We start from the raw sequence: 24,005 nt of genomic DNA, 5'->3' as shown, positions 1-24,005 counted from the left end.
CAAGCTTAGTCGGGTCATCCAAAGTGTCGTGGTTCGTTAGGTGCAGGGGGCAATCGAGGGGCGGTCGCGGAGCAGGGGGCCAACCTCGAGGGGGCCGCCAGTGCTGGCTTGTTGCGAGGGCGGACAAAGTGAGGTTGCTAAACTCTCTCTTGCCCGGCGAGAGGCAGAGAAGCACAGATCGGTTTTGGAGACGCTGTAGGAAATACGGTTCGCTAAGCGCGGCCAACGGGTGTGTGTGAGGGCCAAGGAAAGAAACAGTGTTTGCTCAGCAAAGCGGGACCACCTAGGTGAAACCCAGCAGCTCGTTGAGATTTAGGTCAAGAAGCCTTGTGCAGTAGGAACTGCACAGGGGACACTTGAGATCGTGAGGCCGGAAAAGCAGTATCAAGGGCGTGTTGGGGACAAGAAAAACGCACTCGGCGGACGCCCTGAGCCGACAGCACCACCTCGACCTGGGTCGACAGGAGCTTGAGAATGGTGAAAATGGGGAAAGACCCACGGCAGGACACGCTAGGTGGGAGCCGTTGAAGTGGCTGTGTGCATTTGGCAGCACAGAGAGCCGTTCCAGGTCGCAGGTGCGGGCCTCTGTGTTTGGTGCATGGAGGTGCTGTGTCTTCCATCAAAAAGGGCGGTCCTTGCAGCCCTGGCAGGGTGCTGAGGTATGCGGTCAGGGGCACACAAGGGGCAGCACAGGGGCGGGGAAGACAGCCAATGGTAACTGGACCCCGCAGCAGTCGCCGGGCCGTCTCCATTCTTAGCCGCGTCAGGAAACCCTTGTGGATCCGGGAACCCGAATTTTTGAGCGTTGAAAGGGCCCAGAATTAGGTGCCCAGAATGCTGCATCCACCACTTCATCTCGTGTGCCTGGAATTCCTCAAATCTCTTTTTACCGCCAGCATCATCGTGGTTCCAGGGGCCAACCCCTCTTCCGGAGATACCTCTTTGGCAATTTGAATCAACTCCCCAACTAGCACGCCGTTTTCGGATGTTCGTTCTGAAACATGGGGGCCAGGTCTCGCTCTTTGGTACGTACCTCCATGGAAGTGACTGAGTCCACGTTCCAAAACGAGGGCCTCGTTCTCATAACCGGCGTGGATGTCCAACGTTACTCGATGCTCACGCGCAGCCTCTGCATCCCGAGGGGACTGAATCTTCTCTGTGCCAGTCAGCTGGGTTAAGGGTCAAGACGTTCTAGAAATCGCGAGACTTTGGGATTGCCAAAACGTGACTGTGTGCCAGCCTGAATTCACGGAAATGTCCCCCGAAAACCTGAGCGAGTGAATGGCTTCGCTTCAGCTTCGGCTTTCAAAGCCCTCTCCCGCACCAGACATTTCTTGTGAGCCACAATGAGCGAAGCCACCAACAGCACACCTGAGAATAGAAAGGTGCTGACGAAGAAGGGAGCACAGAGTCATCGTCCAATGTCTGACCACGACTGAGCCCCGTTGATCGATGAGATGTCCGTCTGATGGCTTCCTTCCACACTGTTCGTTAAACCCAATGGAATCATGGCCGTTGAGGTAGGCAGGATTATGGCACACCCCATCACCGAATCCGCCAGATATAGCTATACCGTAACAATCCCCATACTCTCACCGTGAGTTGCGATATTGAGAACAACTGCCACTAACGCCCGTTTATTTAGCTTTCCAAGCACCTCTCAGGAGCCCTCTGGCCACAGCGAGGGACACCACCCAGCCTCCATAATCACCACACGTTTCAAGAATCACACTCCTTGGTTTGCAAAAATATAGTATGGTGTAAAAAAAAGAGTGCACATCGGTCCTTGCATTGACAGAGGCTACACAAGAACCTCTCGACAACATTCCTCAATCGCGACCCAAGGTATAACTGATGAGTGATCCATCCTCGAGCCATCTTTTTAGGGTCCTGTTAGAAACATCATGGTGGGGATCTGCAACCAGGGCCTTGGAGAGATCCCCCGACAACAACACCCGCCGCTTGGCGTTTCAGATAGAATACCCGGTCCCTGCCCATTTCCAAGGGGGTTTTTGATGCAAAAAGAGGAGAGACGAAACCTCACCCCACAACGAGAGCAACATAACGGACCACACCGCAGCAAATCCCCGTCATCGTGAACCGTGAGCAGTTCGGTTGATACCGGGTTGTACTTCGTACTATTTCTAGGATCCATGTTCAGACGTCGAACCCATCCAAAAGTCTTGCTAATATTTTCTCCCCTTCTCACGGCCCGTATTACTTACAAAATGTGGTGTTTCTTCGGAAGCGATTCATCATGCTAGATGATGGCAAATACTTTCCAGAATCGGGACAACGGTAATTATCAAAATAGCATTACTGTACACCAATTATAGCTGGCAATGGTTGCTCAATCTCGGGAATCGGCAGCTGCATAACAACGACGTTGGAAAGGGGTGATCGGATGAATTCTTCAGGCCGGCCTGGCCCGTCCCTTTCCCCTGTCCATACCCCAAGTATCCCGACTACCACCCTCACCTCAAAAGAGAGAAGAGACAGAGATATGTGAACCAGTCTCTAAACGTTCATACATGCGGGCAAGCCTCCTCGTCCAGGCTTTCCATTTTTCGTCCTTCGAAATTAAATAAAGTCCGATTTGATCCACATTACTCCGTATCGCGTTCAAATTCCTTTGGAAAGGAGGTACGAAGTACTGCAACGTATCCAATATCTGTAAATCAGAAAGGCCCTTCGTAATCCAGAGTTCCACGGGTGAAAAAACGCCGCCTCGGTCGCTCTTCAGGCAGCCTACAAGAGCGGTCAACTCGACGACGTATTCGGGAATCAACGTTGCAATCCCACCTCCGACATAGTGTACGGTGCAAGAAACCGAACCTCAAATTACCGAAACCGAAACCTCCCGATGCCCCCTATCCATTCAGACATTGACTCCAGGTTTAAAACCTTGACCCCAGAGATGAGACCCCTGTTTGACTGTTATGTATTACGGAATATGCCCAAACCGGACGGGCAGTGAATCAATTCTGAGATTAATTACCCTGTAGAGAAACGCCCTGAGAAGTGGCAGTTGTGAATGTCCTCCGAGGAGTGAAACAACAAAAACCGATCGGGCGATCTTTCCGGGGTTCCCTGTCATGTCGCCAGGGGTGTTATCCGGGGGGTTCACCCAGGTCAAAGTCCAGAATCGAGGAACAACAAGGTGCATCTTGGCATCAGAGAGAAGCAAACAACGGAGAGGGATATGATGGGTGATGGCAAAACTCCGCGACAGCTTTCAGCGGCGAATAGCCGAAATGTTTGTGATGGGGAATGAATTAACTAGTTAAGATTCGGCCTTAAAACATACGAAACTTCACAGGATTGGGGATAACTAGGGAGGTAGAACAGGAGTAAATAAAAGATCGTTAACCTGGTCTACAGGAGAACAGAGTAAACAATCACATGCTTGGTCAAGACAGGAGATATAATAGCCTCCTTCTCACTTGACCGAGAGAGCAGACACGCCAGCAGACACACCAGCAAGTGTAGCCAACATCGAATTAACACACAGTTCTATCCATTAACCCTCATACAAGCTTAGTGATAGGATGACGGTAATGGAACCTTGGTCCAACCCGTCCAACACTTCCATGCCCCCGAAACAATCAGATCACCAAGACGCCGTGCTCCGAGCCTCATACTGCCAAATTTTGCTTAGCCGCCTTCCGCCCAAAGGAACCCCCCCTATCTTGTCAGGATTAATATCGAATTATCGAAGAAAATACAGGCCTCGCCGCTCGCGTTGTCGTAACTAACCGGACTCCCAAGACAGGCGGCGACAGCGAAGAAAGGGACGGAAAAGAAAATCGGATCGCCCGTCCAATATGGCATAGGATACCACCCACAACCATCTATCCCACGACAGTGCCAACCTCCCTCTGCTTCCGCACAATATAGTACGTAATCAAGCTCTTTGGGTCCTCCTTGACACCTCTCGCCCGAATGGCCTCCCAGAAGCGCACATCGCCCACGCGCGCATGCAACGCGACGCACAGGAGCACCGCATCCATACGCACCGCCGACTCAGCACTCTCTAGGCACGCGCCGACAAGACCGGCAAGCGCGTCCAGCTCGTTGTCGGTGGGCACGAACCCAGGCCCGCGCACATCCATCAGCTCTTTGAGGACGTGCAAGCCCATGCTGAGGGAGCGGTCGGAAGGGGTGGTGGATGGGGGCGCAACGGGTTTGTCCTCGCCGGCGTGCTGACCGTCGTCGTCTATGGCGCCCGGCAGGTTGCTACTGAGCATACGGCACAAGACGATGACAATCTCTGATGCGTCGCCTAGGGCAGCCAGATCAGCCGCCAGCAGCTCCAGACCGCTGACGATATGCGTGCGGCCCTCATACGCGGCACGCGCGCGAAGGAGGCTCTCGAGGCCTCGTGCTATATGCGGCTGGAAGGACGCGCGCATGCGCTTGAGGAGCAGCCTGATGGTGGCCAGAACCTGGGCTTTGACATCCTGGGTCTTTTCCGGGGTCAGGGCGGCCAGAGGCGACTCGAGGTAGTCGAAGAGACCAGCGAGGAGGGCGTCGAACTTGGCGTCGGTGAGGAGCGGGGGGGTGCCGGCGGGCGACTTGGTTGTGTCGCTGTCGCGGATGATGCCTTGCAGTTTGCGGAAGCCGTGGACATCAAGGGACCTTTGCTGAACCTTGGAGATACCGCTGTCCAAGAGGCGCGTATTTTGCTTGATCTTTTCTGGTGAGAGAACAGAGCCGGTGAGCTCGCCATTCTCTTGTTGCTTCTGGTGCTGTTGCGCGGCCTGCTGCAGAATCGCCGCGTCCTCGTTGACGGATCGATCCCCGAGAACGGGGCCGAGCATAGGCTTGGGCAACGGCACTTGCTGCTCTCTTGTCATGGGGTCCTCGTAGACTTCCAATGACCGCACCGCGCTGGGTGGGGTAGGGGAGGCTGCTTCCACCACAGGCGGCGAGGCGGCCACCGGGTCAACAACTTCGCGAAGATCAGCAGAAGTCTGCGGCGGGATATCAGGTACTAAGAGAGGCGCTTCGGCAAGCGGTCTGCGCGTGTCGGAAATGCTCATTTCCATATCCTCGTCCATGGCTAAAGGCACCGTGGGCTGTTCTCCCCCGAGAGGCGATGCGGCGCTATTTAGGACAGGGACGACCAGGCTGAACTCCTCATGGGCTTTCGACGGGCTGCTGGAGGGTGGGTTGAGGACGGGCGGTACCATTCTCGAAGGAGTAGACTGAGGAGATCCCAGCCCCTTTGGAGTCCCGAGTTTGGTGGGTGTGGGAAGCCGGGGGTCCTCGGGGCTGGCGGGTTGGAATGGCCGGACTGTCTTGGGAACTGTCCGTTTTGGTGAGGATGAAATTGACTTCGGTGTGACCGCTTTCGGCCTTGGACGGCTGGGGGGGCTCGTTTGTTCGGCTGACGGCTGATCGTGGCTCCTAACAGAGTAAGGTCCCGCCGTGGCCGGTCGTGCTGCCATCTCGGGCCGCCTCCTCCCGGGCCGCATCGGGGCGCCGGAGATACCCCCTGTGGAAAGCGTTGACTCCGGCCTCGTTCGCACAGTGGCGGTGGCAGAGGTCCCATGCGTAGCTGCTGACGTTGACTTGGCCGGAGAGAAGTGCGACATAGCCGACCCAGGGCGACTCGGGAGAGTCTTGGTAGCAGTTGCAGTAGTCATGGCCCGCTTCTGTGCCATCATGGCTTCCCGCACGCTTGGCCTCGAGGTCCCCATTGTGCTTTTCGATAAACCCAAGCCTGGCCGCACCCCGCCCTCTGGCTTCTTAGGCGACTTCGGGTTGTTGGGGTCGTTTTGCAATAACCTGGCCGCGGTCGAATCGAGTCCGTCCATGATTGCCTCGGCCCTGGCTGGCCAGATGCCTGCAAACACCCAGTATGTCGCCCGCATCTTCTCCCTGACGCCGGGGTTGGCATCGGCTAGGCCCTTCTTGATGCACTTCTCAATCAGGTCTAGGCCACCCGTGTGCTCAACATGATTTTTATGGTGAGCCTCCTTGTTTAGAACGGTTTTCAACCACCCGCTGGCGTAAAGCCGTGGTTGTACGTTCTTGTCCTGACACGCAAACCAAATGTGCTGCATAATGCGAGTGTTGTACGTTACTTTGGATACGATGATATCGACGGTTGTGTTTGCTTGGGCGGAAGCAATCTTCTTGGTCGCGGCGGTGAGTTTAATGAAGGTTTGCATGATGATTTCCACCATGGGATCCATCGCTGGGCCGTAAACCCGGGCAGTATCTTGCACCAAACTGCAGGCTTCTTTGGAAAGGCTGGTCCGGAGTGACACCACACCCTTGATAATCCCGTCGAGGAGGGCCCGCAGGCCGGCCAGGAACGGATCATGGAAATCAGTCGCCGCATTCCCAGCCATGAGCCGCCGAAGTCTAGTCATGCTTTCCTCTCGCCTCATCCAGTTGTGTTCTGTCTCTTTGCCGTCGAAATAGCCGTGCATCTCTCTAAAGATCTCCTCCAGCTCACGCGACGTGTTGACGTAGGATGGCTCCACGGTCTCGGGTGCCGCGTTCTCTGGTGGCGCGGGCGTTACCGGACGTTTGGTGTGGGACGACATGCTCGCGGCAAGGGCCGGGCGGGAAGCGGGTGGCTCATCGAGGATCTCGGTTTGCGAAACGGGAGCGGAACTCGGTGGGTTGAGCTCCTTCACGATCGCCTGCTCAATAGCCGGGCGGATCTTGAAATTCTTGAGCTGTTTCTTGAGATCGGATTTGGCCGGTCCGGGGGCGTTCCTGTCTTCTTATTAGCTAATGTTGCAAAAAGAGCGCATCGGATCGAAGGAAATCATATCCAATCGTACTTGAATAGCTCAATCACGGTCGTCTTGGCCACATCCCGAACCATCCCGTCGGCATCTTCAAGCAGCTCCATCAAAGTTGGGACGTAGGCTCGAAACTGGAGTCCGTTCTCCTGGTGCATCTAAAGCAAAATTCTATTAGCGATGTGTTACGTCAACGCCAAAAAGAAACCGCATACGCACCTGCAAAAGCCAATGCATGCTGGCTTCTTTCGCTCTTGTGCTCTTGCCCACCATGGCAATGTTGCGCACCGAGCGCTCGACTTCCACCGGCGCCACCTTGTAGAGAGTCGCCAAAGCTTGCATAGCCAGCTGGCGGAATTTTTCCTTTTGGTCCCCTAGCTTCTCAACAATCAGAGGCAATGTGCGGCTGCCTTCCTTCGTCAGGGACTTGGGATCCTGTCGCACAAGTCGCGTGAAAAGGTGGTTAAGCGCCGTGAACCCGGCGTTGACAAGGAGCGCATGTTGGGAGCTCGACGCGACGCGCAAAGCTTCGAATACTGGGAGTATACAGGAGTCGGGGACGGTTTGCTGTTTGATGCTTGACTTAATCGCTGTGACCTGCTGGACCTTGGTGTCGATAGATGCATCGGTGCGTAAGAGGGCGATAAGGTCGGCGACCTCTTCGTCGGTCATTCTTTCTGACATTTTCTTCTCGTCCTCAAAAAGAGGATGGCGAGCGTTGTTGGTGACAAAATGGCAGGTGTGCTGTGAAGTGGGAAAGAGAGAAAGGGGGAAAGTTGTCAGCGGCGATTTTAGTTGGCTCGGGTGGCGTCGAAGAAAAAGGAAGAAAGAAAATAAACACAATTGTGCCAGTGCGACAGTGCGACAAGGTGCAGGAGCTTGCCCCCGCCAAAAAAAAGAAGTATCTCAATTGTCACACGTGGGATGGAAAGAAAAGAAACTTACAGCGAGGAAGTGACAGCGTGAAGTCACCAGAAAGCACCCGGACAGATCCTGGAACGACACGAAGATAGGAGGTAGTTGTGATGATAGCGATGGCCGTCGTCGCAAATTAGCTCTGGGAAGAGGTTGATCAACAAGCGCGCGGTGCCGGGGATGCGATGATTATCAATTGCGGGACAACCTTACGAACCCCTGCTCCGTCCACAGGAACCCGCTGCATGCTCTGGAGAGGTGGGTCTGCCCACACCCATGATCACCTCACCAACAGGGCTGTTTGGCTGCCCCGCCAATCTCAACCCCGCAACTCCAAGTCAATATTGCCCCACGGTGCCGTCTAGGACGGAAGCCTGGTGACAACCTAACAGGCACCAAAGATATACGATTGGGTGGTGGGCGAAGTTACTTGACTTCAACAAAAAAGTTTAGGACTCCATATTTCGTGCATCCAAAAACTGACTAGAATTGCGTCGAAACCGGTTACTGGTTTCCGAGAGTAACCACATATTTAACTTTACTTTTTCTTCTTCTTCTTCTTCATCAATCCTTATCCCACCCCGAAGTCCTACGCGTTGTGTTTTTTTTCACCATGGCCATCAAAGCAACAACCGGCCCGGTCGATTCTTCGACCGTTACTGCAGCCTTGACCTCCGCAACAACTGCAACTCCATCTCCCGTCCCGCTTCCACGACGGACCCGCGAGAACCCGGAGTCGGAATCGGAAATATTGCCACCACTCGATGAGGCCGTCACGAGCGGTGGTCACAGTTTCGCGAAGCCCAAACTCCGGCTCGAAATACGGGATCTCGACCATCCCGGTGCGGCCAAGTTTCTCAGCGCTGTCAACTCGGCCACGGTGCTCTCCACCGCCGTAAACAATGTCCTTCGTCTATTATATAGGTCGCCCTCTGACAAGCATACCACGGTCCCGCCGACCCGGTCCGTCACGCTCATCCTTCGCGATATGGGCGGGGTGGCCTACACTACGGGGGTATCTCTTCACTCATTTATTCATTCCGCTTTCTCCGCTGCCCTGTTGGTTCTTGCCTGTTCCCTCATAATGATCTACCGATCATGCACACACACACACCCACATACGCAGATATACTTTAGACGCATACTCACAAGGCCCCATCTTCCTTCTCTCCCAATCTAGATCGACCTAGATAGCGACCACAAAGAGATTCACTTCTCGCTCAGCTACATCAACTCCATCTCACCCCCCTCGCGCCTCACCCATGAGATAACGGGCGTACTGACCCACGAATTGGTACACTGCTACCAGTGGGACGCACACGGCAGCTGCCCGGGAGGGTTAATCGAGGGCGTGGCCGACTGGGTGCGGCTGAACTGCGATCTGAGCCCTCCGCACTGGAAGAAGGAGACAGGTGGTGGTGAGATTTGATTTGTTTTCTTCCTCTATTCTTGGTTTAACCCCCATTTGCCCTACATTTGATGAGAACCCGGTTGGTAAAGCACGTCCCTGACTTAAATACCCCTTACCCTCGCGTCTTAGACTGGGACCGTGGCTACCAGCACACGGCCTATTTTCTCGCCTACCTCGAGCATCGCTTTGGCAAAGATACTGTGCGTCGACTCAACGAGAAGCTGCGGCAGCACCGGTACGCAGTGGAGACCTTTTGGCCGGAGCTACTGGGCCAGTCGGTTGAAGAGCTGTATGGAGAGTATGTAGAGTATGAGAAGAACAAGGGGGAAGTTGATGATCACGAATAGCCTAGACTCGCCGAGAGGCATGAAAGTAGAGCCGGCGGTGGAGGTGGTGGGGCGGTATCAAGATAGTAAGCCAAAGATATATTTTATTTCATACCATCCTGAATTCGACGGTGACACGACGCTTGCGTCCAAAGCGTGCGGGGCCAGAGACACAGTTTTCCCAATGAAATGTCAACGGCAAACCGAACGAAAACCCCTTTCTGATCCCATCTATCCTATCCTGTTGCAGCCCCCTCTCAACGCCGTGACCTTAGAACGCCGTAGTGAGTGATGGTATCGCGGAGGAAAGTGGTTGCTCCAAAATCAGACCAGAGGAAAATAATCTACAAACAAGCACCAATCTCAAGAGTAGGGCATCTGAAGGGTTTACGCCCTCGCGGCACTCTCACTCTCGCTAATGACACTCCCTACTTCAGACCAGCTTCCCGGTGTATGCGCACCGGCGTCCGACTCGCTCATCACGTCAAAGTCACGGCCCTCCGTGGCGGAGACGGCATCGTTGGCCACATCTACTCCGGACCCGGCCACCGACCCCGAGTCGGTAGGCGTCAGTTGACCCTCACTAACCATTTCCATGTCAGACAGCGGGGCATCCGGGGTTTCGGGCAGCGGCGAGTAAAAGCCCGTGTTGGATGAATCCTGCGCCCAGGCCTGGATGGAAGCATACGCATCTGCGGTGGTGCGATCATCCTGGCCGGCGGTCATGAACTCGTCCTCGGCGAGCTCGCGCTCAAGAGTCACACTACGGGTAGTGGTCGTAGGGGTTGCGGAGCGCGGGACTTCATTCTGGCGCGGGTACTGCGAGGCTTCCAGGGCTGTGCCATACTCGCTGCCGGCGCCGTGGGCTTCGAAGTCGAACAGAACATCACCCTTCGCTTGCGCGGCAGGGGACTGGGCGGGCTGAATCGGGGTCATTTTGGGCGATTGAATCCGTGGGGTGGCATCGTAAATGTCTGACGCGGCGTTGGTATGCGGAGGGGATACAGGGTGGCTGCACTCGTCTAGCTCGATACCATGCTCGTCGCCGAAGGGGTTGGAAAGCATGGCAGCGTTCAGGCTCCGGGCACCATCCGGTTTGTTTCCGCGACGGCGGAGGTTGTCAGAGCCATGATTGCCCCAAGCATTCGCTCCGGTGTTGTAAACGAAAGTTCCACTATCACTAGACTGGTCCGGGCTAAGGAAGTCGTCAAAACTCGAGCCACGAGATCGCGGCTGCGTTTCTGAACGATCGTGTCGGCGCTGGTTCGTTCGATGCATATTCCAGTACATCAACTCCTCCCGCTGTCGCCTCCTCGTTTCCTCGTCTGCATCAATATCGTGTGTTTGGTAAAATCCTTCAGCGTCCTCGGGGCGGTTGAATCGAGGTTCTCTGTCTGTGTCGATGTTCTCGCCTAGGGAATGAAGAGCGATGGCAATGCGACGGCGAACATCGTCGGCAGTCCGGCGAACTTCTGGAATTTCGTAAATGGCAATGGCAGCCGCGACGACCACCGAGGCGGCGACGATGCCGACTGAAGCAATGGCGGGACGGTTAATAGGAGGCATTATTTCTAAGAGGTTAAACGTAAAAATGATGAAAAAAGGAACCCGCAGGGCCTTGAGCTGCTTTAAGAAACCCGAGGATATACACGTGTACGAACCCCAAAAGCGGAGCAAATGAAAGAAACACACGGAACTCCCGCGGTTGGCATTGTTTTGAGGTGGGAAGGGGGCAATAAACGTGAGATGGGATTGCGTGTCGTTCACGGGTCTTCGCCACTTCATCATCAGGCTGGCACCTGAGCGGCCAAGGGGACGTGATCTCCACGGCTCATGCGGGGAAGCTCGGAGGAAAGGTGATGGGAGTAGTTAATTGAGAGTCGCTCTTCTTGCTCACCTTTGGCCGCGACCGGAACCGGCATTGCGACAAAAGCCCCTTCTAGGAGCCCAAACTCGCTGGCGGGTTGATAGCGCCAGCCGCGGATGGGGGCAGGGAAATGTGAGGTTGCAGATGAGAGTCGTGGTGCAGCGGCCAAACAGAGGAGAAATCGCTTTTATGTTCGCCGGGGCTGGAGCTGCGCCTTGGCCAAGGGAGCTTACGTAGGCGTGGGAAAGCGGACCGTTCGCAGCCGCTCCTCATCCGTCGCTCAAGGCGCTCTCAGGTTCTTGGGGAAACGGACCTTCCGCTGCTAAGGGTTGAGTCCTCGCAATTGGCGGCGGCTGCTGGGCCCAGCAAATCAAATGGGTAATTGAGACATGAGGCAATCCGGGGATGCCTTGGCGCGGTTGAAAAGGTTCAATTTGATGTCAGAGTTACACGTATTGTACACATTGAAAAGAAAGGGGAGCTAAGAGAGGGGCTTGTGACGCACTTTTCTTTCCGACCCGTATGCAGACACGGTCATACAGACAGAGCAGCTCCTGTGAGTTTGTGAAATCAACTTTTCAAACCGAAGCACACAAGCATGGTCCAAGTAACTATGCTATAGGGTTAGGGTTAGGTAACTGCCTCACTGTGGACAAAAAAGTACCTAACATTCGATCAAATCTCAACAGATTTTGATTGATTTACTCTTTTCCGTTTTTCTTCTCTACTTTGATTTATTCTTTTTTGTCTTCCTTCATTTTTTTGATTTATTTTTTTGGTCCTTTTTCAGATTTGCAGAAAAGAAAGATCCAGGGACTTGGTCTGCCGCTTTTTTTGTTGCTTGGGTGCTTGAAAACTTACCCGACCTGATATAATTATTATGATTATCCCCCATCCACTGCGGAGGAAGGCGATAAGAATCTTCCGATTCATAATGACCAGAACCTATCCTAAAATTACCACTATTTTTACACATTTCTAACTCACAGGCGGCATAGAAATTCCGAAAGGACAACGGGGGGGAACGGCCGTCCAGGCTCGGCCATTCGGCGTCTTGAACCGCCAAGCCCTCCATCCGATTCGACTCTGCAAGCCTCTCACATGATCGAAATTGACAGCATACGGTTACGGAATGCAATGGTGCAGGAGGTGAAGCAAAAGTCTGTAATCCAGCCTGAAACAGAACGAGTCGTGCTCTTCCGCTCCTCCACTTACCCTGACATTACTTAGCATGGAGCTTGGCCGACGACGGCTTGGCCCACTCACCTCGCTGAGGGCGTCGATTCTCAGGAGGGTCAAAATAAAACGATGAATTGAGACTTTTCAGTGCCCCATTGCCACATCGCTGACGGGTAGAGATATCCCCTCCCTTCTCGGGAACACCTACTAAATTGTGATCATAAAAAGTAGGATTGGTCGACCGGATTTGAGACCAACCACACTCTGTTTCCCACCCCCACGATTGACTTTTAGTGCCACACCTGCGCTCCAGCAATTTTACCCAATACGAATCGCCACGCGGCCCCCCTCGCCATCACACGCCCTTCGGAGGCTTTCACAACTCCTGTTGAGCCCATGGAGACTTGCCGTCCTAATTCCTAAGAATGGGCCCGATTGTTAGGACTTGGCGCACCGGCGAGGCGGACAAGGCTCAGCAAAAACAAGCTTTCCGGGCGTGCCCGCCCATGCAGGTCACTTCTGTCCCTTATCGGGGTGGTGTGGGTTGCTGACTGCATTAGCACTGTAGCCTCGAGTGAGACGCCTGTTCACCTGCACGTCCTTTGCTTCAGGTCCCGGCACCTCTCCCCCAACGCATGAGAGGCTGGTCACTGCGGCCAGCAGGCCTACCGGTCATACGTTTAGTACACCGTTTTGCGTGATATCCCTCATGGCGGTAATTCTTGGATTACTGTTTGGGCGTTCCCCAATCTTTCATGATCATGACACAGTCTCATTCTAAAACTCCCTGGACGGTTTGAGAAACACATGACGAATCCTCAAGCCGTCTTACCGAGTGATTCAACAAAGAGAAAGCCAATTTTGTCCCCCAACCAATGACTCTGGAAATACAAGGAAAAGAGGGTATATGAGGCGAACACACCGACAGAGGAAGGGGTAAAAGATAGCCCACCAGACGGACAGGTCGGGAAGGTGAACGGACAAGACGGAGTTCCCGTGGAGCAAAAGCCCGACTCGGTGTCGCGAAACCCGGAAATCGGAGCGCTCTCCCACACACATGTGGGTGCGTTGAAAGTTTGGGGCCCACCGGGTTGATCCGACTCCACCGTCCTTCGTTGGATTTCCACCCACCATCCAAACCCTTCTTGCATCATCCGGTGCCTTTTCCTTTTATCCCGCAGCACTTTTTATCAGGCATCTCCCTGTCTCTCCCGCACGGAACAGGAAAACCGTCTGATTCCGCTCCATCCGTCAGTAGTATCCATCTCTCCACCAACCCCTGTTTTCCGTCCCCTTCTGCCCCTGAACACCAACTGTCTCTTCCTCCTTGGAAGTTCCCGAAATGATGTCCCAGTACTCCGTTTCCATGTTGCTGTGGGTATATGCGTGAAAGGCAGAGAACGAGACTAGGGACCGTGACCTGTTGAGCCATCGACCGCAGTTACTCGCTTCCACCGAGGTAGGCGAAGACTGGCTATGTTCCCATGGTCACCCGCGCTCCTCGGTGCGATGGCTGTTTTAATGGGACTTGGTGCTCGAATTGGACGACGTCGTTGCGTTAGACGCGACCGAATCAGTGGAGTCAGTACGCTCGGACTTGCGCCTCTCGCTATTCAGATGGGTTAGCTTATCTCCAATGGTAGCGGATGCTTTCTGAAGATGGATCTTACTGGGTAGCGCGGTCAAGAACAGTGCACTGCCACTTGGAGTTGCCAGTTTTGATATGGAATTTTACACCCTTGTTCTCAAGAGTGGCCTTGAGAGATTCCTGGTGGGCAGGCATTGTGGATGAAGGTAATGGGGTGCTGAGTGGAGAGAGTCAAGCGGTGAGTGAGGCGAGGGCCTGTTGACTGAATGGGTGTGTGGGATGATGTAGAAGGTGATGAAGTGTGACGATGTTAAAATGAGAAATAGAGAGGAAGAATAAAGGGGGGGGGGACGGGGAAATTATATCTGGGGACTCTTCAACACCTGGGGCTACGGCACGGTCCAACCGGATCACCTTACCGTCATGTTTTCTAATCGTAGGTGTTACCGGGACGCAGGGCGATGAATGCAGGTGCGGTTTTCGGGAATGTCAGGTTTGGATGTGGACCTTGATCGGACATGCGTGACGAGGCCAGAAGCCCGTCAGAGTGTGCAGAAACAGTGAGCCATTTGTGAGCACGCCGGATCCCGCTCTCACGCGAACCCCGGCATCCCTGACGTTGCAGTTTCCGTTGGTTCCATGCTGGCCTTCGGCAGCCTTAACATTTTGGTCCTTGCTCACTAGCATTCGTTAATGAAAAAGGTGTGGGGAGTGGTGATCAACCCCAGAAATTGTCCCGCGTGGGTGTAACCTGACAACAGCATGAGTGCCATGCCACACCTTTGTTTTTGATTCTCATGTTCCCCCGGACGAGGCTAATGTATGTTTCAGGCGTTGAAGGAAGAATTGAGTCTAGACACACCGGCCAAGGGCGGTAATACTTCACCAAGCTAACTAGTAAGTTTCCGCGAAACCATGAGCACGGTTCGGGTTTCCATGTAGGGGAGTGGTTGAGGAAGAAGGATGGCGGGACGTGAAATTTGATACCTTAGTACCTGAAGGTGGGCCGGGGCGAAACCGAGATGGCAGATGTTTGCTTGCCCTTTGCCCTACTTGCCTCATTCATCCCACGCCGTCGTCATACCTGAAGCGGAGCAAAGCAAAATTGGCAAGGCGCTTATTGCGGCTGGCAACTAGGAACGCTCCAAGTTTCCTCTTCCCATGCCCACGCAGGCAAACCAAATTTTGAATCGTCACGCTCCCAGTCGACCTCAAGGTCCGGACTTACCGCTTGTTCCAGAAGCTCACTTAGCATCAACGACCCAGTAAGTCGTCATCCATAACGCCGCCACAGACCAAGACTCCCATTTATCATCCCAATCATGAACGGCGCCACCTTGAGCCGTCGTGGTTGTCCTCGTGCCTTGGGGGGCGGCATGCATGGGAAACGCGGGCGTCGCCATCCAATTCGTTGGACGATTGTACAAGGGCTTGGCGTCGGTGTGCCAAAGTGGTCAGACGCCCTGCGAGTCTGCTGCATGAATGGCACGGTCTCGAGGCATGATCTACGTGGCTCATGGGGATCATTTGCAGCTCCGGTATTATCAGTCAGCACTGTGAAAAGTGCAGGAGCCGATGTTGGGGAAGTGTGTCGTGTGCGCTCGCGAAGCTCGCTTTGTCCCGATGGAGAGCGGCGATGTGTGTATGGTTGGACGACGTCGAGAGTCCAAAAGGAGAGTAGCGCAGAGGAAGGGGGGCGGCTGAGGTTGAGTGATTTTCCGGTCAGCGTGGAATGTTTGGGGTTGGGGATGGTTGCACGGCCGTTCCTGCTGTGTGGCTCGATTGCTGCAGTCCCCGGCTCTGGTTGTACAGGCCGAATATTCCAAACTCAGAGACGAGGTTATGTGCGTGATGAATTTCCTAAACCCGTTCTGTGGGGCCCCAGACAGTTTTGAGTTTTTTAGCGGCTTGTCGGTGCCAGCCCCAGGCATGCCAGGGTTGGGGTTTGGGAATTTCTGTCCAATCAAGTGCTCCCCTCCGTCTCGGTTTGGTAAGTGCGGCCAACGGCGAGGTTTGGTCTTAGTGGACTTTCCCTTTTTTACTTCCAGGTTGGGCGAGGCACTGGCTCGACTGGGTTGATTGATTTTCTATCTTCGCATATTCAAAGGCATCTTGGCAAGTTCTTGAAAAAGAACGAGCCATGGCATTGGGCTTCAGAGTTTTCGTGCGCCTTGACGATGTTGCAATACTCGGCAAGACACACATATCTTGGCGAGAACATCCCGTATCATGACCAGCACCGAAAGGCGATTCATCGCGGAAAATCCTTCGGTTTCCCGCTTCCTTGTGCGCCTCTGACCCGTCCCATCCCCACCTTCGACCGCTTGGCGAACGGCCCATGAGACCGGCCCTTTTTGTCAAACGAAACCTCCCGTGAGGCCGATCCGGTTGAGTGTTCGCTCTCCATTCTTCTCTTGTCCCGTTACTTGTGGCCCGTGCCGCGCATAAGCAAGCAATCCCCCGCGGAAGGGAAGAGGGACGTTGAACACGTGTAGTCCGCTGTGAGGGCTTTGCGTGCTCGACACATTCGGCGGATTATCTAGGCATGACTGATCTCCGTGACTTGCCCACGAGCTTCATCTAAGAGGCTGTCCCTGTTTGTTCCCCTTAGGGATTGACCAATTAAATAAGTCCCCGTTGAAGATGCAGTTCCCGACGGCTAGTGAGCCACGTTGATACGAGACAAAACGCCACGGGTCCCCATCTTTTCTGACGAGAGGGAGTCCGGGCCAGTGTCGGAGTACATAGTATTGGAGATATAAGCTCCGGGCCCACACCCGCTTTCCCGTTGTACCATTCAAAGGAGGGGAGGTGGCTATACGCGACTTTTCCCAGCACGCCGCACCCAGTTAGGTTGTTAAGGTTTGCTAATTTGAACGCAGGAGACACCTTCTTTCCCGCCATGATGTATGCATTTTGCCCGGGAAACAAAACTAGGGCTACCTCATCCGGATTTGGTAATGGCATGCGTGAAGGGAAGTCCCGACATTGAGGAGGAGTCAAGATCTCGGCCTCATTCTGCACACGCCCTATGACCCAGGGTGCGAGGGAGCCGAAAAGCCAAGAGATCTACGAGAAATACAAAAAGTCTTGGCTCTAGAGGGGGGAGCAGCCGTTCCGCGATCCTCCTTTCGCCTCTCCCGCCCCTGGTTACCCGATCCTTGTCACGCGCCCGTCGAGCCCCAGAGACTCGGCCTGCGGCGATGGGATGCCCAGCACATGACGAGTGATGGACTGTTCTACGGAGCATTAGTTGGCTGACGAGGTGATCTATCGTGCCGGGGTTTGGGGTTATCTGGCTGCAGGCAATATCATTGGGATAGTGAAGGGTCGCGATGTGTTGCGCCACAGAGCAACATTGATGCCATTACTACGTATGGGGCCAAAGTAAGTAGGAATCGGGGAGCTTTCAGTAAATGTTATGGGATATTTGGGAGCACGAAAGGCTTGGCTCAACCCCTTTTGTTCTTGTTCGGGCCGACTTTGCACACGTTGCGGAAAACACAGCACTGGGAGCGGTTGTGGGGTGTATTGGGATGATGATTATTCTTGTCATGGTTTTCTGATATCCAGCCCCTGAATGGTACATAGCGGGAGGGGAGCTTATCGTGCTGATCAAGGTTGTGTTGATTGTTGACGTGTGTGAGTAGCAGCCAGGGTTTATCTGACTTCTTCGGTGTCCGAGGAGCTCGCACAGCTAGTCGAGACCAGGGCAACGTTCTTCCAGTTAAATAAAGGAATCTGCCCACGTGCCAGGCCCGGCCTCATCGGCGCAGCTGGTGAAGGGAGTTCGGCGGACGATCCGTTTGAGGGTGTGGTGCCTCAGGTCAGCATCCAGCCGCAGCCTCAAGTCTTCCACAGACCTTGTTCCTACTAGTACGTCGACATCCCAAATTCACTCGCAAAAGATACCACTGGAAGAGGTCATTACAATCGTCATCGTTAACGACCAGCGAAGATGCTATCGAAAGTTGGCCGCAGTACTCGTACAGTCTATACAGGGATATCATAGCTTTTGAATGATGGCGGCCGCATACTCGTGCGTCTTGGCTTTGCCACCGAGGTCACCAGTCAGGGCCTTGCCCTCAGCGAGCGTGTCGAATGCCGCCTTCTCGATCCGGTCGGCGTATTCGTTCAGGCCCATATGCCTCAACATCATCATGGAGCTGAGGAGGAGGGCAGTGGGGTTGGCGAGGCCCTGGCCGGCAATGTCAGGGGCGGAACCGTGGACGGCCTCAAAGATGGAGCACTCATCGCCGATGTTGCCCGAGGGTGTTAGACCCAGACCACCAATCAAGCCAGCGCACATGTCGGACAGAATGTCACCATACAGGTTGGGCATCACCAGGACCTTGTCGTTGTAGGGAACCGGGTCGGTGGTCATCTTGAGGCAGGTGTTGTCGAGCAGCTCAGCGTCGAACTCGATATCGGGGAACTCCTTGGCGACCTGGTCTCCAACGGTGAGGAACAAGCCGTCGCTCATCTTCATGATGGTGGCCTTGTGCACGACGCGAACCTTCTTGCGGCCAATAGCACGAGCATGCTGGAAGGCGAAGCGCAGCACGCGCTCGCTGGCCTCGCGGGTAATAAGCTTGATGCTTTGCACCACACCATCCACTACAACGTGCTCAATGCCAGAGTACTCGCCCTCGGTGTTCTCGCGGATGAGGACGGTGTCGACGTTGTCGTACGGTGTCTTGTATCCGGCAACGGAACGACATGGGCGGAGGTTGGCGAAGAGGTTGAATGTGCGGCGGAGCGTAAGGTTAAGAGAGACGTGGCCCTTGCCAATTGGGGTCTATTGCAACGGTCAGGTATGGGTTCCGGTATCCCTGATAATCGACAAGGCACATAATCGAGTGCACATACAGCAAGGGGACCCTTCAGGGCAATCTTGTTCTTCTTGATGCTGTCAATGGCAGCGTCGGGAATCGCGGTCTTGCCATCCTTTAGAATAGGGTCGACGTTGATGGGCTCCCAGTTGATAGGGGTCTGCAACAATGTTAAAAATTGTTCCCTTGTAAATATCTGACTGACGCCGGGCGAACGGAAGCTGGGAACGAACGAACCTTGGCGGCGGCGAAGATGTCTTTGACAGCGACGGCAATCTCGGGACCAATGCCATCACCCTCGATTAGACTGACTGTGTAGCGACCCTGAATTCCAAGTACACATTAGCGCGACTGTGTTTACATGATGTTGTTGCCCTCCCATGTATTTTTGAGTGATTTTCATATGCCAAGGCAAACATAGCGGCGGTTGGCGGGCGCATGCGCTGGAGGGGTTCTTATGTGTCTGCCTACCTGTGCATCTTTCTGTCCGTTAAACTTGGCGACACGGTCTTGCGACGAGTACATGCGCTGGTTCTGTGAGGGAGTGACTGGTGTTAGTAAAGAAGAAATTCGAGGCCGAGGCTGTCGGGACTTTTTTTGGTCGAACCTGCAGCGAGATGGTCAAGGCCGCGCGGGGAGCTGCACGAAAGCATTGGCGCTGCACCGGGGCAGCAATGGAGCGGAGGGCCAGCATTTTGCCTGTCCTTCAGGGATAATACTAAAGTTAATAGGAGAAAAGGACAGGATATTAAAAGTGAGGGAAGGTCGTCGCAGAGAAAGCCGCCGCCGAGTCTGCGGTAGAAAGGTGTTTGGGCTGGTGATTGACGCGGAGATAAAAACTGATCAACGAATGGAGCTGCGGCCAAAAGTCAAACCAACCCATGAGCCCACAAAGCCGCCGAGCCCACTTCCAGTGATGCAGGATCTGGCTGCGGGACAACGGCAGAGGCCCGTGCAGAACAGGGTTGCCGCCTCGGTTGCCGTCGGTCGGTGGCAACAAGACCGAGCCGACCGACTGCTGTCGAATCTGACAAGGCTCCATGACGCGCAAAATGTGGCAGAAAGCCCGCAGTGTGCAGGGCGGTGAGCCGTGCACTTGATCGCATCTGGATGCCTCGAAATGACATGGTGCCTGGTGCACTCGGATACTTTTGCGTTGTTTCACTTTTGGCAGCGGGCATGATCGAGGATCAGGGCCCCACTCAACCCCTGCGAAACAAGCCACCACCTAACCCCACAAAAGGTCTTCCAGCCGCTCGTTGAGCCGTTTCGTGAAGTTAGCTCCTGAGTTAATCACCAACCGGCCGAACGACACCATTATGCCAGAGACAGTAACATGACATTGGGAAGTGCATTCAGACCCGACCAGTCTGACCATCCGCGCCAATCCAGCGGCATTCACTGTCACTTAGCTGCTCACCATGGCCGACCTTGAGCGGTCGGTCCTCGACTTCTACCAAATTTCGACTCTTAATCCCGTCCAATGGCCGACTGAGAAGGACAACGAGAGTGATGCATCGGACGAGGAGACAGTCAAGAAAAAGGCCAACCGCCGAAAGTCGAGATACCAGGCCTTGGAGAGGGCGGTAGGCACCCGGGCCAGCTTTGTTCCGGGGTCCCAGAGCTCGGGTAGCGGGGTTGCCAATCTGGTGCAGAAGGACGAGCCAGATCCCTTAGGAACGACAGAGAGTGTGGTTCGAACGTTAAAGCATCTCGGGGTACCACTACAAGATGATGTTAGGTTGCGTAAGTTTGCGATGCGAGCCAGGAAGGCGCTTTTGCGCCGGGCCATCAGGTGACAGTGGCTGTGATAACTGATTGCTGGGTACGATCAGGTAACCGATTTCTGCTATCGTCGACGACTTTCTCGCCGGCGCTATTCCTCTCGCAGATGCATGCGACGGCCGATACACAGTCCCTAGTTAGCGGTCTCGACCTGTTGTCCCGATCGATCGATCAAAAATCAGCATCGCTCAAAGTTCTCGTGGAGTCTAATTTCGAGCGGTTTGTTCGTGCCAAAGCGACCATCGACAATGTCTACAAGGAGATGAAGTACCGGGGGGCGGACCCGACACCGCATCCTCGGGCCCGTAACCACTCTCGACACGCTAGCAGGAGTAGCTTTCGGAGTACCAGCGGCCCCCCGCCTTTGGTCAGCCCGCACTCGCCCGCGGCCGATCCCCGCAAGAAGAATGCGCTCATCAAGGAGAGCGAATATGGCGTGCTGGGAGTAAAGGCACCTCTTCTCGATGTCTCGGCAAAGGCAGAGGATGTATGGGGTCCCGCCCTCGGGGGACGGGAGAAGGAGGAAAATCTCAAGACAGTTGCGGCTTCGCTCGACCAGTACAAAGAGTACGTCGAGGCCAGTGCGGCAATAGCGGACAGCATCAAACGCAAGGATCACGAGACACTGGTGGAGGAGTACACCAAGGCACGGAAATTTGCGGATGAGGCGAGGCAGCTGGCCGAGGAGCTCAAGTCATCGCAGCCCACCGTTGACCAGTTGCATCGCATCGTCCTCGCAGCACGTATGTGGCATGACGTTGAGGAGCAGATACAAGTGCTTAAGCGTGACATTTGGCGACGGCTTATTTCACCTTATAACATAACCAAGTCAGACACGCCTGGGCAATCACAAGACGAACAGCACATGGAACTCATTACTTTGCTTTTAGAGCTTGGTGTTGAGGACAACCCCATCTGGGTCTGGCTGTTGAGCCGCTACGATTATCTGAAGAGCAAGATCCAATCCACGGCGGATCGATCCAAAGTTGAGATCGAAATTCTCCGGCGCCGGCTTGCAAACGCGGAGAAACCGGATCCGCAGACTATTGCTAGCCACATGCGGACTCTGGGGCGACAGTCGATCGAAATGATGTCCAAGACATTCGATTTGTCCGATGTCATCGAGCTCTGGGAGATGAACGTTAGTTTCCTCAACACCCTCCTTTCATCCCAGGGCATTCTAGGCGAGGTCCTCGAGTTTTGGCAAACTGTACAAGGCTTCATCGATGGTAAGGCGCAGAAGAGCATGCCGCTTGGCTACCGTGGGGAGTCTGAGAACCACCACCGGCTTTCCCAACAGGGTACTTCTGATCTTCAAAAGGGGACTGTCGAGCTTGTCAGCATGATACGGGACAATGTTCTTATGTTCTTTGCGGGCCCGCCCCCGGAAGATATTTCTTTACTCTTTTCTCCCATGCCACCCCAGTCTCCAGCAACCCCTGGTAACGGGTCTGTTTCCGGCTCGTTGACACCACGAGATCCTCGCTTCAACCTAGATCCCAACAACCCTCCCCCGCCCTCACCAAAGAGAGGAGAGGCCTGGGAAAAGTTTGCATTTTGGCCGCCTTGGTCCAACTCCCTTAGCGGTGTGCACTTCCTTTCCAAGATGCTAGCACTTGTGGGAAGCGGGGCCTCGGACATGGCGTCGATCGCCCCCGTAGGGAACGGCGATGTTGCCGAAGTCGAGCGAGTCAAGACATTAGTCGGGGTCGCGCGAGAGAGATGCGTGACAGCCCTATGTGCGGCGTGGAATAGGGACGCGGAGAACATTAAGTTTGTGGAGGACTGGAACCGGTCGCCGGACACCCGCGACGTCACCAGGATGCCTACGAGCTTTGCTGCGTTTGAAGGCGCCCTACTGAGCGGCATGCAGAAGATCCTGTACATTTCTGAAGCCATGTCGCGGCCGGGTGCTGGGGATATTGTCCTCCCCCCGCCGACCAAGCTGCTACAGATGGTGCGTAGCCAGTATGTGACTACTCTCTACAAGGCCCTTAGTGGGATGGTTGAGAATGCGGAGCGGTTTCCGAAGAAGGCCGGTGACGAATGGACGGTCGAGGGAGATGGCTATGTTTTGGCCACCAACCCAGCGGTCTCGCAGATTCCACCGTCGGCACTTGGTGGGGGGACAATTGATGCAGGCGACAGGGTAAGGAACCGAAAACCCCCTTCCCCAGACCTTTCCTTTACTGTTACTCTTCCATTGTACGGCATAACCTAATGAATTCACTCCTCTAGAACGTCCGCATGCTCCTAACACTAAGCAATCTCCAAGCACTGCGCGCGACTGTCGTTCCGTCTCTCAACACTCAGTTTGAAAACGCCTTCTCCGTCAAGCTCACTGACGAGACCAAGACCATCCGCGATGTGCTCTCCCAAATCGATGCCCGTCTGTTCCAGTCCTACACACGGCCGTCGATCGAATCTCTCCGGCGCATCATCCGCGCAGGGGTTAGCTCACCCGACTGGGCCCCTGCCGCGGGCAGCCGGCCGCGCTCGGTACGCCCTTACGTGTATGAGGCTCTCCTCAGCCTCGTCCTCGTACATACCCAAGTCTCCACGACCGCGGCCTCCCTCACCTCCGAAGTCCTTTCCTACCTTCTCGAGCAAGCCTCTCGTGAGCTACTCGACGCTTTCCAAACTCGGCCCCGGTACGATCTAGAAGCGCTGATGCAGGCAACCCTGGACGTCGAGTTTGTCGCTCAAACCCTGGGTCACTATACCACGGACCGTGCGACGGAGCTGCAGAGTTCTATCTACCAGGAGCTCGATAGCCGCACCGACAACGATGCGCGTTCTCGCCTCCAGGGGGAGTTGCCTGAGATGCGTGCGGTGCTGAAGAGGCTACGGGAGGCGAGCAAGGGCGAGTTCGCCTGCTTTCGGAAGCCGAAGCGGTCGGCGGCAGCACCAGGGCCGGGGGCCCTCGAGCGGCGGGAGACGGGAGGGAGTGTAGCGAGTGACCGGGAGAAGTGATGAATGACGTGATGGTAGATACCAGGCGGTTTAGCGCTGTGTGGGAATTGGAATGTTAAATCGAGTGTTCGTTGATAGGGTTGGGGGTTAAGCCAGCGTGCATTGCTTGACGATTATCGTCAGTGGAAAACAAGTGTCACTGTTGCGTTGTCTATGGTTTCCGGCCAAGTAGATTGGTGTTGTCTGGGTCCGCATTGAGTCTGGTACTAATCTATCGTAGAAGGGGAAGGCTATTATCAATGCCATCTATGGCCCCTACTACTTCCTATAAGTATATCTGTTTTACCCTACCGGTCCTTTTTGTTGCTCCCGAACAGTCCAACTAATTGCCGTTCCCTGCTGCCCTATCAACCAAGGACATAAAAATG

At 54.6% G+C, this 24,005-nt stretch overlaps 6 protein-coding genes across 6 annotated transcripts; 2 read left to right on the top strand and 4 right to left on the bottom strand.

The window, feature by feature from the left end:
• Positions 1-3,851: 3,851 nt before the first annotated feature.
• C8A04DRAFT_9449 (clasp N terminal-domain-containing protein) lies at positions 3,852-7,445 on the bottom strand (the record flags this gene model as incomplete). Its single annotated transcript, XM_062785487.1, has 4 exons — positions 3,852-6,512; positions 6,618-6,732; positions 6,801-6,919; positions 6,981-7,445. 4 exons carry the CDS (start codon positions 7,443-7,445, stop codon positions 3,852-3,854), a joined length of 3,360 nt encoding a protein of 1,119 aa, XP_062640113.1.
• An 844-nt stretch (positions 7,446-8,289) lies between these two features.
• C8A04DRAFT_9558 (peptidase of plants and bacteria-domain-containing protein) lies at positions 8,290-9,434 on the top strand (the record flags this gene model as incomplete). The annotated part of the gene is made up of 3 exons (XM_062785530.1): positions 8,290-8,691; positions 8,857-9,094; positions 9,217-9,434. The coding sequence occupies 3 exons, from the start codon at positions 8,290-8,292 to the stop codon at positions 9,432-9,434; spliced, it is 858 nt and encodes a 285-aa protein (XP_062640112.1).
• Positions 9,435-9,800: 366 nt separating this feature from the next.
• C8A04DRAFT_34638 (uncharacterized protein) lies at positions 9,801-11,335 on the bottom strand (the record flags this gene model as incomplete). Its single annotated transcript, XM_062782899.1, has 2 exons — positions 9,801-10,945; positions 11,311-11,335. 2 exons carry the CDS (start codon positions 11,333-11,335, stop codon positions 9,801-9,803), a joined length of 1,170 nt encoding a protein of 389 aa, XP_062640111.1.
• Positions 11,336-13,977: 2,642 nt separating this feature from the next.
• On the bottom strand, positions 13,978-14,242 carry C8A04DRAFT_25307 (uncharacterized protein; the record flags this gene model as incomplete). The annotated part of the gene is made up of 2 exons (XM_062779512.1): positions 13,978-14,068; positions 14,130-14,242. 2 exons carry the CDS (start codon positions 14,240-14,242, stop codon positions 13,978-13,980), a joined length of 204 nt encoding a protein of 67 aa, XP_062640110.1.
• Positions 14,243-18,053: 3,811 nt separating this feature from the next.
• C8A04DRAFT_34637 (uncharacterized protein) lies at positions 18,054-19,573 on the bottom strand (the record flags this gene model as incomplete). The annotated part of the gene is made up of 5 exons (XM_062782898.1): positions 18,054-18,845; positions 18,917-19,039; positions 19,117-19,203; positions 19,351-19,413; positions 19,487-19,573. 5 exons carry the CDS (start codon positions 19,571-19,573, stop codon positions 18,054-18,056), a joined length of 1,152 nt encoding a protein of 383 aa, XP_062640109.1.
• A 727-nt stretch (positions 19,574-20,300) lies between these two features.
• C8A04DRAFT_9505 (exocyst complex component Sec5-domain-containing protein) lies at positions 20,301-23,637 on the top strand (the record flags this gene model as incomplete). The annotated part of the gene is made up of 3 exons (XM_062785510.1): positions 20,301-20,625; positions 20,715-22,813; positions 22,903-23,637. The coding sequence occupies 3 exons, from the start codon at positions 20,301-20,303 to the stop codon at positions 23,635-23,637; spliced, it is 3,159 nt and encodes a 1,052-aa protein (XP_062640108.1).
• Positions 23,638-24,005: the final 368 nt, after the last annotated feature.

The sequence above is a fragment of the Dichotomopilus funicola genome, assembly GCF_033296635.1.
Source record: "Dichotomopilus funicola strain CBS 141.50 unplaced genomic scaffold C8A04scaffold_6, whole genome shotgun sequence".
Taxonomy (NCBI): Eukaryota; Fungi; Ascomycota; class Sordariomycetes; order Sordariales; family Chaetomiaceae; genus Dichotomopilus; species Dichotomopilus funicola.
The sequence above is the reverse complement of the archived record's forward strand: the minus strand, read 5'-3'. Positions and strand labels throughout refer to the sequence as shown.